The sequence below is a fragment of the Elgaria multicarinata genome, chromosome 5 (genome assembly GCF_023053635.1).
Source record: "Elgaria multicarinata webbii isolate HBS135686 ecotype San Diego chromosome 5, rElgMul1.1.pri, whole genome shotgun sequence".
Lineage (NCBI taxonomy): Eukaryota > Metazoa > Chordata > Lepidosauria > Squamata > Anguidae > Elgaria > Elgaria multicarinata.
The window spans coordinates 70,927,991-70,941,739 of NC_086175.1; the positions used below are offsets into that span (position 1 = coordinate 70,927,991).

Below are 13,749 nucleotides of genomic sequence, written 5' to 3' on the forward strand. Positions count from 1 at the left end.
AAGCAGGGCCAGAAGGGGAAATACACTCCACCAGCATCTGGAATAAGGGGCATTTATTTGCCAGCATCTAATTAACTAGTAATTTAATCCCTTACATTTTGAGGTAACCCATTTACAGAACATATTTGGCGCTTCATGAGCAGCCCTGCTTAGTCCTTGGTTCATGTTATGGACAAAATGTTTTTATCCCAAGCCAGAAAAGCTACTATTAACATCTGAGCTGCTGTTGGTATTCAGCACAGCATGTGCTCCTGTATTTGTTTGTATTCAGATCTTCTCCCTCTTGTGTATTCAAGTTGCATCTGTGTTCCTTGACTAACAAAGTAAAGTTTCTATTGCAGCTGATGCAACCCTGCAGGGTTACTTTGAATCAGCATGGACCACTTCTTGCCTCCATTAGCCGTGAGAAGCTGGACCATAGCCGTTTCTCCATATTGCTACCTTGGTTATCATTTTTTAAATCAGTGTCTCACAATTTTACCTTGGGGTACCTTGAGAGTCTTCTTTTCTCAGAATCATCATCATCATCATCATCATCAATTATTTATGTCCCTTATCCTTGAAGTTTGGGTAAGAGTGTCCAGTAGATAGCCCTGAGTGTTAGACATTCACAGAAAGATGAGCAGCTAGCTGCTACAAGAAAGGGGAAAGAGTGATGAATGGGGCCGCATGAATCTCTGAGAAGGAAGAAAGTATGGCTGAACTCCCCATGGTTGGGGTGCAGTTCAATCCCCCCAAAGGGAGGTGCATGAGAGACTGTATATAATAATAATAATAATAATAATAATAATAATAATAATAATAATGATAATAATAATAATAATAGTCCTGCTATTATTATTATTATTATGTATATTCCTGCTTTTGCATTCCAGTATCACGTGAAAGAGCCTAAGAGGAAAAGCTGCAAGGCAAGAATGGGTGGTGGTAAAGAGTTCATTCTCTGTCCAGGGTGCTGAATCATCTTGTTAATTGCTGACAGCATTGTGAGAGTTTGGTTTCATTTGCCTGAATAGTCACTATTTTTTTTTTAAAAAAGCACAATGTGTAAAGAGAGCTCAACTTAATATAGGTTTCATTTACAAACATCTATGGAAAAATCTTTTGCGAAAGAGGATACTATTACTGGCAGTTTAATAAAGGTGTGATGGTTACACATTCTGTTTTCTTTTAATAAAAATACTGACAACAGTTGGAAGTGATTTCATTTGCTTTATCCAAAACAGAAATGCTATTCTTGCTGGTTATCCTGCTTTTTGTCCCTCTGATTTGGAACCTGTGACTTCTGTGTTCATTAATTTGATTAGTGTTCTGCCAAGACACCTGAGCAAGCAAATTGCCATCTTCCACATTAATCCAGTTTCTTTAGTGTCTTTTATTTGGTTACAGTGTGCAATCTAAATAATAATGCTTTATAATATAAAATATGGTTGAGCTAATGAAAAATCCTGATGAACAGAACCATGTCATCATTAATGAACAGATAAGAGAACTGCCTTTAATCCCCCCTCCTCTTGCTAATTGTGTGCATTTCTATTTCTGTCTTGCAGTTTTTGGTGAAGATCTACATGCCAGCTTATATTTTGTCAATGCATCTTTGCAAGAGGTAGTGTTTGCTAGCACCACAGGGACACTGGTGCCCTGCCCTGCTGCAGGGATCCCTCCTGTGACGCTCAGATGGTACCTAGCAACGGGCGAGGAGATCTACGATGTTCCAGGGATCCGCCACGTCCACCCTAATGGCACTCTCCAAATTTTCCCTTTCCCTCCTTCAAGCTTTAATAACTTAATCCATGATAACACTTACTATTGCACAGCTGAAAATCCTTCAGGGAAAATCAGAAGTCAGGATGTTCACATTAAGGCCGGTGAGTTCAGTCAAATATCGCTCTTGTTCATATTAGTTTAATATTAACAATTAGTTTAGTAGTAAAAATAGTAATTCCACCCTACATCTCACCTCAAAAGTGGCATCACTGCTGCTACCGGAACTGTTCTTTGTAATTGTTCTGGAATCCTAGAGTACAAGTACAGGTTAATTATATTGCCAACAGGCTTAGGGAATACATTGTTTTCTTCAGGAAACCATCAAACCAGCTACCCATCCTACCGAAGAGAAGGACAGACACCTTAGCTAAGTAGTGAGGGAGTGTCTCTTGAGTTCACAGGTGCAATACACAGCCATTTTGTCTCTTTACACTGGAAGGGAAGAAGGAAAGGAACCTCTCGTGCAAGCACTTGAGTCATTACTGACTCCTAGAGGGACGCCTGCTTTCACTGACGTTTTCTTGGCAGACTTTGTAGCGGGGTGGTTTGCCATTGCCTTCCCCAATCGTGGCTAACTTTCCCCCAGCTAGCTGGCTACTCATTTTACCAACCTCGGAAAGATGGAAGGCTGAGTCGACCTGAGCTGGCTGCCTGAGAACCAGCTTCTGCTGGGATCAAACTCAGGCCATGGTGAGAGTTTCGGCTGCAGTAACTGCCACTTACCACTCTGCACCATACGAGGCTTTATACTGGAAGGCTTTTAAAAAACACAGTATCCAGTTGCACACTGGGAAGGTTATTGTAAACATAGTGTTGTCTGAAACATTCCATTCTCTAAATTATTTTAGATGGAATGAGGAATTGAGAGAGAGCAGTGACTTAAAAGTCCATATGGCAGGGGAGACATCAGCAATGAGAAGTTTACAGAGATAAAATATCAGAGCTGACCTTCAAAAGTATAAGATGTTGCAACTCTCCAGCTACTACTGTACTCCTTCAGAATACAAAATTATTGAATGCTGCCCTAATCGAACTATGCATTCCACCACTAATAGGTCAAGAGAGACTCTGACATGATAGTTTTTTAGCAATCAAATTTTCCTCTTGTGTTGCAAAGTGGTATAGTCCCAGCAGGGTTGTACCACATAGTTCTTTCTTCTGAACACAGAGAGTGGAATGTTAAAGTCATTTTTTATTTTACCTTCAGATCTTGCTTTCTCCATGAAAGCAAGTACTGTACAATCAAATCCACTTGCTGCTAAATTGTTATTACAGAACAGAATATTATTATTTAACATAAATATGAAATTAAAAAAGTAAGTTGGCTTTATGTGTGTTGAAAGAATTCGCATAGTCCCACTATGCCAGTAATATGCTTATGTTAGGGCCTGCGGATGATTTTCTCCAATAATAATAATCATATCTTTATCTTCATTAACAATTTCCTCTTTTGCTTCATCTGTTTCCACTTACTCAAACAAACCTTCAGGGACATCCATGTTTCAAACTCATATGCATTTAACTACCATAGCTTTCTTTAATAAACTCTGGGTGGGGAATGTCTTTTTCTGTCTTCTTCTGTTTATCCTTACTGCTGTGCAAGGTTGGGGACTTTGCATCAGGATCTTATGGCATGGGCCTAATTTATTGGGCTGGTTTGGATGTCACATCATTATTATTATTATTATTATTATTATTATTATTATTATTATTTACATTTATATACTGCTCCATAGCCAAAGCTCTCGGGGCAGTTTACAAAGATTGAAACACTGAACATTAAAAACCGATATACAAAATTTAAAACCATCAAAGGAATAAAAACAGATTAGATACAATATCCATTTAAACAACTATTCTGGGTCAGTTAAAAACAACATATGCTGTTCAATGCCTGGGAGAAGAGAAAAGTCTTGACCTGGTGCTGAAAAGATAACAATTTTGGTGCCAGGCAAGTCTCGTCAGGGAGATCATTCCACCACTGAAAAGACCCTCTCCCTTGTTGCCATCCTCCGAGCTTCCCTTAGAGTAGGCACCCGGAGGAGGACCTTATGTTGAGCATAGTGTATGGGTAGGTTCGTGTTGGGAGAGGCCTTCTGTCCTGAGCTTTGGTATTGTGGACCCAAGCCGTGTAAGGCTTTATTGGTAAAAACCAGCACCTTGAATTGGGCTCTGAAACATACAGGCAGCCAATGCAGGCCAGAGTTGGTCTTAAATGTTCAAACCTTCTGATTCCTGTTATCATTCTGGCTGCTGCATTTTGCACAAGCTGCAGCTTCTGAATCGTGAGCCTCTGCCAAGTGCTTGGGAGGCTTGTGAGCCACTTTGAGCCCTTGCCAGCCAACCACCCTTTTATACCTCCATGTTAATGGCGTCAACCGCCCACCATTAGCATGGAGGAGAAGAAATGTGTAATTTCCGGACTCTCTGGGTCTCATGCGTTTCCCTTCCTCCTGTCCAATGGGGGCCTTAAAGGCTCAGGGGAAAGTGTGCCCCAGAAAGTGTGCATATTCCCCGGCCATGCTACAGGCAGCTGCTTCCTCCTCACTGCTCCAATCAGGGCCTTCAAGGCCCTCTTAGTGCAAGGCTATCTTGCATTAAGAGGGTCTTTTAGGCCCCTATTGGAGCAGAGCAGGGGAAAGTGTACTTTCTGGACCCTCTTGAAAGTGTGTAATTCTCCTGGACACACTAATGGCCTTGTGTTAAGAGGGCCTTTAAGGCCCTGGTTGGGGCAGTGAGGGGCGGGAAAGCACTGCTGTAGGTCATCTACTGAGGCAACCAAGGCTGTTTCGCTCCCAAAACCGGACCTGAACCCAGACTAGAAAGGATCCAAATAATCAGCTTCATCCAAGATAGACTGGAGTTGAGTTGCCACCACCTGCTCTAGGAACTTATTAAGAAAAGAAAAGAAAAGAAAATAGAAGAAAAGAAAAAGACTGGATTAGCTAGAATAGTAGAATTCAGTGATGGTTTGAAATTCAGCAATGGCCTTACTATTGTTTCTTGAAAGACGTAGGAACACAGCCTTCTTTCAGATAAGCATTTATAATCTCCACCACATAAGTGGACACATCTCTTCTGGCAGTTTTTGCTAGCCAGGATGGATAGACTTTTAACAAGCAAGTGGTTGGTCTCTCCCCACCCTCAAGCTGAACAAGATGAAACTTATCCATCAAAATTGGACAAGCAGATGCCTTGGTCACCACCACATAGCCTGCTTTTAATGAGGAGTCCAGATTATCAAAACTGTGATCCACAACTTTCTATATGCTGTAATAAGTACCTGATGTATTAATATACAATGCTAAAATATTAGTAGGAAGAACTAATGTTATCAAGTGATTGGTGGGGTCCAGAACCCCTCAAAGTTCTTGGCAGGTCTGTCAGTTGGTAAGACTCCCCCCCCCCTCAGCACTTTTCACTCTGCTTCTTCTAGAATGTATTTTAACTCATCTGTCAAATTGTCTTCATCTTGAGGGGTTTCAGTTTTGCAAGGTCTGTTTCAAGATTACTGTAGCAGAGTTTGATTCTATTGTGGGTTAAGGCTTGAACAAATTTGATTGGAGGGCTCCTGAAAACTAAAAGATTGGTAGACCTATCTTTGTTTTTGTTTCTATTCTCATCTCTTCATGGGCAGAATGAATGTTTTGTTTGCGTTTCCATAGGATGATGTATTTTCTACATTCTTTCAGTGTTTTAGCATTTTGTGTGTGTGTGTGTGACTCTCCATATTTTTCTGTGCTTTTAGTTTTACGGGAACCATATACAGTCCGTGTGGAGGACCAGAAAGCCATGAGAGGCAATGTAGCGGTCTTCAAGTGCATTATCCCCTCCTCTGTGGAGGCATACATCACTGTTGTCTCATGGGAGAAAGACACAGTCTCACTCGTCTCAGGTAGGCCTGACTCTGTCTCTAGTCAGACATTTTACTCTGTATATAATGTTTCCTTTGAGTTGAACACAGATCAATATTGTTCTGTCTTTTACATTAGAATTAATATATTTAATTGATGCATCTGTATGATCAGGTGTGATACAAAGTGTTCAGAGAGGCTTGGTGGATTTTGCATATTTGAATTTGTTTTGTTGTTTAACTTATGCTTTGTTGTATGCTTGTAGGGCAACACTGCTTTCTACCAGATATTACATGCAATATCTTTTGTCATATGTTGATTTTTGTAAGAAAATGTTGAGCATAATGCACTTAAAACCATTTCTCCATTTTACCTCAGTTATGTTAATGGTTCCCTCACCACCTGTGGGATCAGTGCATGGAGCATTGCACTTAAGATTATAGAACCATAGAGTTGGAAGGAGCCATTTAGTCCAACCCCCTGCACATCAATCCATGTTTAAAGCATTCCTGACAAATGACTCTCCAATCTCTGCTTGAATACCTCCAGCGACAGAGAGCCCACCATCTCTTTAGGCAGTTGGTTCCACTGCTCTGACATTACGAAGTTTTTCCTGATGTTCAATCAAAATTATTATTATTTATTATTATTTATTATTTATTATTATAATTATTATTATTATCTGCCTTCCTATAACTTAAGTGAATTATTTCATGTCCTACAGTCTTGGATGACAGATTGGGGCCCTCTTCTGTGTGACAATTCTTTAGGTACTTGAAAAGTGCTATCATATCCCGCCTCAGTCTTCTCAATGCTAAACACACCTAGCTCCTTCAGTCCTTCCTCATAGGACTTTAGTTTCTAGTCCCCTGATCATATTTGTTGCCCTTCTCTGAACTCTTTCCTGTTTACCTGAATCCTTCCAAAAGTGTGCTATCTGGAACTAGACACAATATTTGAGGTGAGGTATGGCCACTGCAAATGAATACAAACAGAACACAATTAGGGTGCTTAGCACTCAACCACAGAAATTCACATTTAAAGTGGAAAATAAATGAGCATTTTTATATATTTCTACTGTGGGTGAATCATATTTACATCAACCCTACATATGCTGTCTGAGGATATTATTATATAATGGTCATAATCAAGCATACAAAAAGATATGCTCCTCTTGTTGATACACAACCTTTAACATATAGAAATAAAGCTGCTGAATCATTGCTTTAACACAGTGAAACATAGCCTCCAACAAGGCGGAAGCCTTCAATGCATAGGTAAATCAAAAATAGTTCATTTAATAGTTCAAACAGTCATTTACTAAGTGGCAATTTATTACAATGTACATATAACCATTGGGTAAGCTGGTTGCTTGACCCCCACGATACATGCACCCCCATGATACATGCACCCCCACCATTGACAAATGTGTGAATGGTCCTGTCTGCATGATTGGAATAATGTTGCAGGTCGTCATCCCCCCCCCCAACTCAGTTGGCACCCTCCCTCCCAACACGGGGGCACATTGGCTAGGAAAGATCCATGTGGTAAGCTGTATCCATGTGACTGAAATATTCATACAAACACAAACTTTCCAGTGCTGTGAGATCAAACCATAGCAAAGTGGTCCTCTAGTGTCTGTGTGAAGGGGAACTGTGCATCATTTTGCCAAGTGGAAAGGATAAATTTAACAACCTGGAGTTAACATATCACATGGAGTTGCATGGTAGAAGTTGTGATGAAATGGTTTTCTGTGTATGTCATTGGGTTAATTTTTAGTAGCTTTGAGATGTCAGTAATCATAATATTCTTTATTGGGTTGTGATTATTGCTTCATGTTGAAAGGTTTTTAAAAAGAAATCAAGACATTTTGAAAAAAATCAGTTACTTATAATTTGTTTGGTGTAAATAAATCCTATAACTAGCTTCTAGATTTCAGTACCTTATGTTGGCTTTATTGACAATATTTAGAATTCTGCACATGCATGCTATTCAGAGCCACTTTAATAAAATACAATTTCTGCTGTGTAAGATAAATGTATTTATTCATGTTACTGTCATATTATAAAAGGAGTTACATTGCTTTGTCAACTGAAAAATGTAAATTGATAGTTGAAAACTGCCATATTCATGGCAAATCTTGCATTTCATAATGTTTTAAAACAATCTACAGTGTGTAAAATAGAGTCTTTTAAGAAAAAGTCTACATTAAGAACTTACAGTTTCTTATAAATGGTAAAAATCTGTGGTTTTGTGCTAATGGAATACTTTGTGAAAGGCAAAATATGTATGCTATTTACAGTGCATTTTATAGATAGAAAGAGGTATATCTGCTACTTGAATGTGGACAGACAGATGTTGAATATTGATTGCAGAATAAACCCAGGAACAAAACCACAATGTTGGATGCACATTCCCTCCCATGCATGGCTTTGTCTGCTTTGGGCTGTGGAATGCTGGTTTCTAAGATAAGATAAACTCCTTGCCCTATCTTTTGATTATTAGGTGCAAAAATGTTTAATTTTCAGGCTTTTCTAGTTGTCAGTGCATCTTGGAATAGGCATATGCCAAAGCTCCACTTTTTTGGATAACCATTTTTGGAGAAAAAAGTACAAATGCCATGTTTCCAGATTTTTCTAGTAATTGGGGTATCTTGGACTCTGTGGATATCAAATTTCAGGGCTCAGTGGGAAATACCGTAACAATTTCAATACCCCAGTCAGTCAATGAGGCCTGAGCATGTTGTGTTTTTATTATATTATCACATTAGAATCAAGACTATGGTAATGTGGGATGGATTAATTTACGCTGAGTATGTTACACAGTAGTCCCCAATTTGGGCAAAAGAGTAAGTATGACAGTTGGCGGTCATGATACTTCATCTGACAGGGGCTTTATATCACAAACGCAATGCAGTGCAGCCATGCAGCAACTGAAATAGGAACACTGGATTGGATTCAGACTTAGTCATGATTAGAGTAGACCCACTGAAATCAATGGGGCTTATGTTAGTCATGATGACTAATGTCCTATTGATTTCAGTTACCTGTGAGATAATTGCCTTGAGTTCAAACCATAATCGATTTGATAATATGACCATTTACCTGGAACTGTAGATATTAAATGACCTTGACATCACATATTCCTGTTGCCAATTAATCACATTTCTCACTAGTTGCCAAGAACGTAAGATGGCAATTTTGGATATATATTTCCACCCAGAAAGAGTCTAGAGCACTGTTATAAAACATATGGTAGGGGACAATTAAGAAACAAATTGTCTGACTGTGATGAGTACAAATTGCAAATATTTTAGATGATGCTATTTGGATTATGTTAAGGCGGCCTTCCCAGATGTGTTACAGTTCAATACATCTGGAGGGCCCCAGGTTGGGGAGGGCTCTATTAAGAAGAATTGGATTTGAAACAACGGTGTGACGTATTCTGCATTGAAAAGGGGAATGTTGGCAAGTTGAACTGACAGCATGCTTAGGCCAGTCCAATATCCCCCTTGGTTCCTCACAGTGATCCAGGTATCCAGCACGTCCTACGTAAAAAGGTTTTTAAAAATGAAATGTGTGCATAATGCATTGGGATCATTCCCAATTGCGCCGAGGCCAGTTAAGATTGGAGCTTGTTAACCCAAAGTGCTACAAGACATTTGTATGATGTTCTCTTTAGCTCTTCACAACACCAGCCTACTTTTTCAAGTCAGAGAATTATCCTGATTAACCCATACATTTTGGTTGAGCTGTAAAACACATGCAGTGGAATCAGTTCAAAATTGTTCGATTGCAAAAGAAGCTGGAGATAAACAACACGTGGCAGAAAGGCCAACCAGCTGATTGCTTCATATGCATTCAACACGGCAGTCAGTCATAGCTCTCTGAGTATAAGTGCATGATAGACATTTGCAAATCCATTTGTAGCATTTACACTTTATATTTTTAGATGTATACCTAAAAGTGTAGCATGCGAATTGGTCCTAAGACTGCCCAGTAGGGAAAGCAGTGAACCAAATCAAATTATGGGACGCAGAAGTAGAATTCTTCACAGTAGCTGTCAGGGGATAGAAAGAGATAACTGAAAAGAAGGAACGATGTAAATGGGTTGCATGGGACTCTGGCATACTCAGTTACTTTGTGGGAAGTAAGAGTATATAACTTTTCTTGGCAGATGTCTGAAGTTTGTATGTGTGACTGCAAGCTAATGTAAACTTTCTCTTGCTACTGTTCCCCAGTGACTGGAAGCATCATCAGATGAGCATTTTATCTCACACGTGCTACTGGCCACTCATGTCTTTTTCACAGGACAACAACAACAATAACAATAACAATAATAATAATAATAATTTCTTACCTGCCTCTCCATTCTGACAGATGCCGTCCGCATTCTATTTCACCTTCTGCTCATTTTCCCGTTGCAAAAACAGACCCGGAAAAATGACTTTTCTGGCAGTAGTGAAACATGCTGCCGTTTCCTGCTGTGTGCAGGAGAAGCAGCAGGATAAAAATGCTCACTGAATGGGCCACGTGGTCATTGTTTACTTCCTCTTTCTTACCCGTGTAAAGAAAGAGGAAGTATTGTGGGACAGAAGTGGGGGGGAGCGATGGTGGGGAAATGCAATCCCCCCTCCCTGTCTGATGATGCTCTGGTATTCAAAGGCATGTTGTCACAGCGACAGAACCTGTGGCCAAGGTCTAGCTTGCAGAAATCTGAAGTCAAGTGCAGCTCATTAAAAACTGTTCCTGGAGGGGCAATATTAAATTAATCATTCTCAGCCTAGGAGCAGCCTTCTCAGTGGTTGCTCCCAGGCTGTGGAGCTCCCTCCTGTGGGAGGCTAGGTTTGCTCCATCTCTGCTGTCCTTCCACCAGCAGGCAAAGACATCTTTATTCAAGCAGGCTTTTGCCATATCAGTGGGTAAGTTGGGCTGTTTTTATTCTGTTATTGCTGTGTTTATATTGTGCTTTAATGCATTGTTTTATTACTGTTTTTCTCAAGTTTTATTTATGATCATAAGTGACCTTGAATGCCATTTTTCTTGGCTGAAAGGCAGGATACAAATCAAATAAATTAATCAAATACATAAATTTAGAAAGACAAGGCCTCTTCTTGTCTGGGAGCAGAGATATATTTTGGTTTCTTTCATCCTTTTCTGCTGTGCGATTCAGCACAAATTAAAATTTAGCAATAAAGTTTGGTACGCAAATTATGACACACCTCTGGATTTCACATTGTTATCTTAGCCCTGGAGTGCACCACCTTTTTGGCCCTAAGATTCACACAGGATGTTGACTTGGGGGTTGCGGGCTGCACACATGCATACACCCAAAAGAATGCACATATATGCACATATATGCACATGCATGCACAGACATTTGAATGTGTGCATGTACACATCCCACAGATTCTGATTCAGATCACTCTTTCCTTACTGCTGGCAGCGACAGGAAAGATTGATCTGTATGAGGATTTTGGGGGGAGGAAATGGAAGGCCGTCCCTCCTCCAGCAGTGATGGGGTCCCAGTTAAGGCTTTGGAGGTTGCATGTAGCATGCACACCATTGGCTTTGTACCCTAGCCCAAACTACTTGATTGGTTTTCAGTGGCACCGGAAAGACCTAAAACACATTTCCCCCCAACAATTATTTCAGACAGATGGTGAAAATTAAAATACGTGGGTGTATGTGAAGATTTACCCATGTTATTCTGAAGGGAAAGCTCTTAAACAATGTGATTTACTAGTTTAGGAAGCAATTATGGTACGTATTAGTTACATTTGCCAACTAAGGTGGCTTGATGACTTAGCGTTCCGTGCTAGTATTTCTCTTCTGCCCTCAGCCACTAATCACTGATACTTCGTTTTGTATTTCATTCTTTTTTGTACTAGCAAGACTGCTTGTAAAACACAGATAGGGGTCAAGAAAAATAAGAGAGAGGGGAAAAATGTTCATTGATTCTTGCCTCATTATGGAATGAATAATTAACAAACAACTCATGCTCTGTTAAGTGGTGATCACTCCCTAGGGTGAATTGGGGAGTGTGGCAGCAGGGACTACTAAGGATGAATGGGGGAAATGAGGGGGAGAGAACGGTGAATGTATGGAAAGGGACAGAGAAAATGCTGAATGAGTCAAGTTAGGAAAAGAATTAGAGGGGGGCAAAGAAAAAACTTTGTTGCATATTTCAGTCCAGTCCAGCACTTCAGATTTTTTCCAAATGGCACCACTGCTAGATTTGTTGAAGAAGCTCCAGAAGTGGTATTTATTATCTATCTATCTATCTATCTATCTATCTATCTCCTAAAAATAGTGGTCAAGACAGCTAACATTAATGAAATATAATTAAAATATTACCTAATCAAAACATAACCACATTCAATTACACACACATTAAAAACATCTCTGTTAAAAGACATAAGAAATGAACAGAACAGCACCCACCTTTTAGAAATCTACCTCAGCAAGCAAGACAGGTTAGCAACCAAAAGCACACTTGGATAAAAATGTCTTTGCCTGCTGGAGGATGGGCAATAAAGACAGAGCTAGCCTGGTCTCCCTTGGCAGGGAGCTCCAGAGCCTAGGAGCAGACACAGAGATGGCCCTCTCTCACATTACCTTCCACTGTGCCTCCAGTGGTGGTGGAACAGCAAGAAAGGCCTCTCCCAACATATTTCAGGCTTTGGGGCAGCTGTGGAGAGTTCCAGAGTGTCAACACCCTCCACGGTCATATAATACCTTGGGCAGAACTTAAGAGGTGGGTGGAGATATCCAGATCCTCTCCTACACCTGATATACTTTATAGGAAGTTCAGCAGGACCCTAGCTTGGAATGGCTCTGAGCTTAAATGGGTTAATTTGAGCCTAATCTGAACTAAGCATCAAGTTCCCCCCCCCCACCACTGGAATGCAGTCCCTAGGATCAAACAAGCCACTTTGAAAACCCTTCATTTTTTGTTGGGTTGTTCAGAGTGGTAAACAAGCCACCCCATGGAAAAAGTCCTAGGTTCAGACAATACACTAACCCATGGTTCAACAAACAAACCCACAGTTCAATGAACCATCCACACTCAACCACTGAGTGCAGGTGAGTGTGTTGTGTGAACAGTCCCTGTGTATGTGAGTTCAGAGTTATGGGTGAAGTAGAGCAGGTCTAGTGAACCTCAGATCCATCAGCCAAATCCTGCCCGTGTCGGGTTCTAATCTGGCCTTCTAGGGTTCCCAGACGGTCATGCCCATTTCCCCAGCCACCAATCATTTGGTTGTTTCCTGGCTTTTCTGCAGCCTTCCTCCCCCCTGCCCAGTTCTAAGAGATTACAATGCCTCTCCTGAGGCTTAGTTACTGACAGTAAGAGCATTAAACTAAAATATATTATTTTTGGTATTTCTGCCCTTATCTTTTGCCGTTTTGTTCCATCCCCCGCACCCACTGGAATGTAGTTTTCCCAGATCATCTCCAAAATTGAATTGGACCCTCAGACTGAAACTGGTTCAACAACCCTGTTGTAGAGGATCCACGACAGCCCTGTAGCCCAGGGGTCACCATGGACTTGTTCCGGCCATGATCATGTGGCTGGAGAGTTACAGCCTCCAGCATTCTCTGTTCATGATGATTCCTCAGGGTTTGAATCTGACCCAGGAAGATGCATGAAAAGTGCTGACAGACTTGATATGAGAATAAAACTGATGTAGTACTTCATTCATTTTAATAAAAGCATACTTTACTGCTCAAAAGCCATTATGCGATGAAGCTTTAGTCAATGTGTGTGGTTGAGCTCAGAGTTGCTCAGAGTGAAAACTTTCACTGTGAATGATGTCTAACCTGTGTTTTTATTTTGATATGAGGAGAGGTTGACATAGATTCAGCTTGGAACGGTACTACCCTATGAAGCTTATTGAAAAGTCTAGTGAGTTAAACAGAACAGCATTATTAGAGACTCTAGCACTGCACAGGCATAGATAAAATATTGCAAAGAATGGATAAGCTCCCAAGAGTCAATATGTTATTTAAATTAGTCTCATTTATTTAAAATGTAGTGTGAAACCAGATTTTTTTTTTTTTTACTGAAAGAATGTTTTCTAGGGCAAACTGCATTAGCTCGAACCAGGTAATTGCAGAAATGGTTGTCA

The 13,749-nt window shown here is 40.3% G+C and overlaps 1 protein-coding gene across 3 annotated transcripts in view; it reads left to right on the forward strand.

The window, feature by feature from the left end:
* Positions 1–1,383: 1,383 nt before the first annotated feature.
* DSCAM (DS cell adhesion molecule) overlaps positions 1,384–13,749 on the forward strand; it is a 365,261-nt gene continuing 352,895 nt past the window's right edge. For 2 of the 3 annotated variants that reach the window (XM_063127556.1, XM_063127559.1), the window contains exons 1-2: positions 1,588–1,868; positions 5,516–5,662. In XM_063127556.1, the coding sequence (XP_062983626.1) occupies positions 5,560–5,662 (103 nt within the window). In that variant the 5' untranslated portion in view covers positions 1,588–1,868; positions 5,516–5,559. Of the gene's footprint in view, positions 1,430–1,550; positions 1,869–5,515; positions 5,663–13,749 lie in introns of those variants that run through there. The other variant, XM_063127558.1, reaches the window with a different exon arrangement.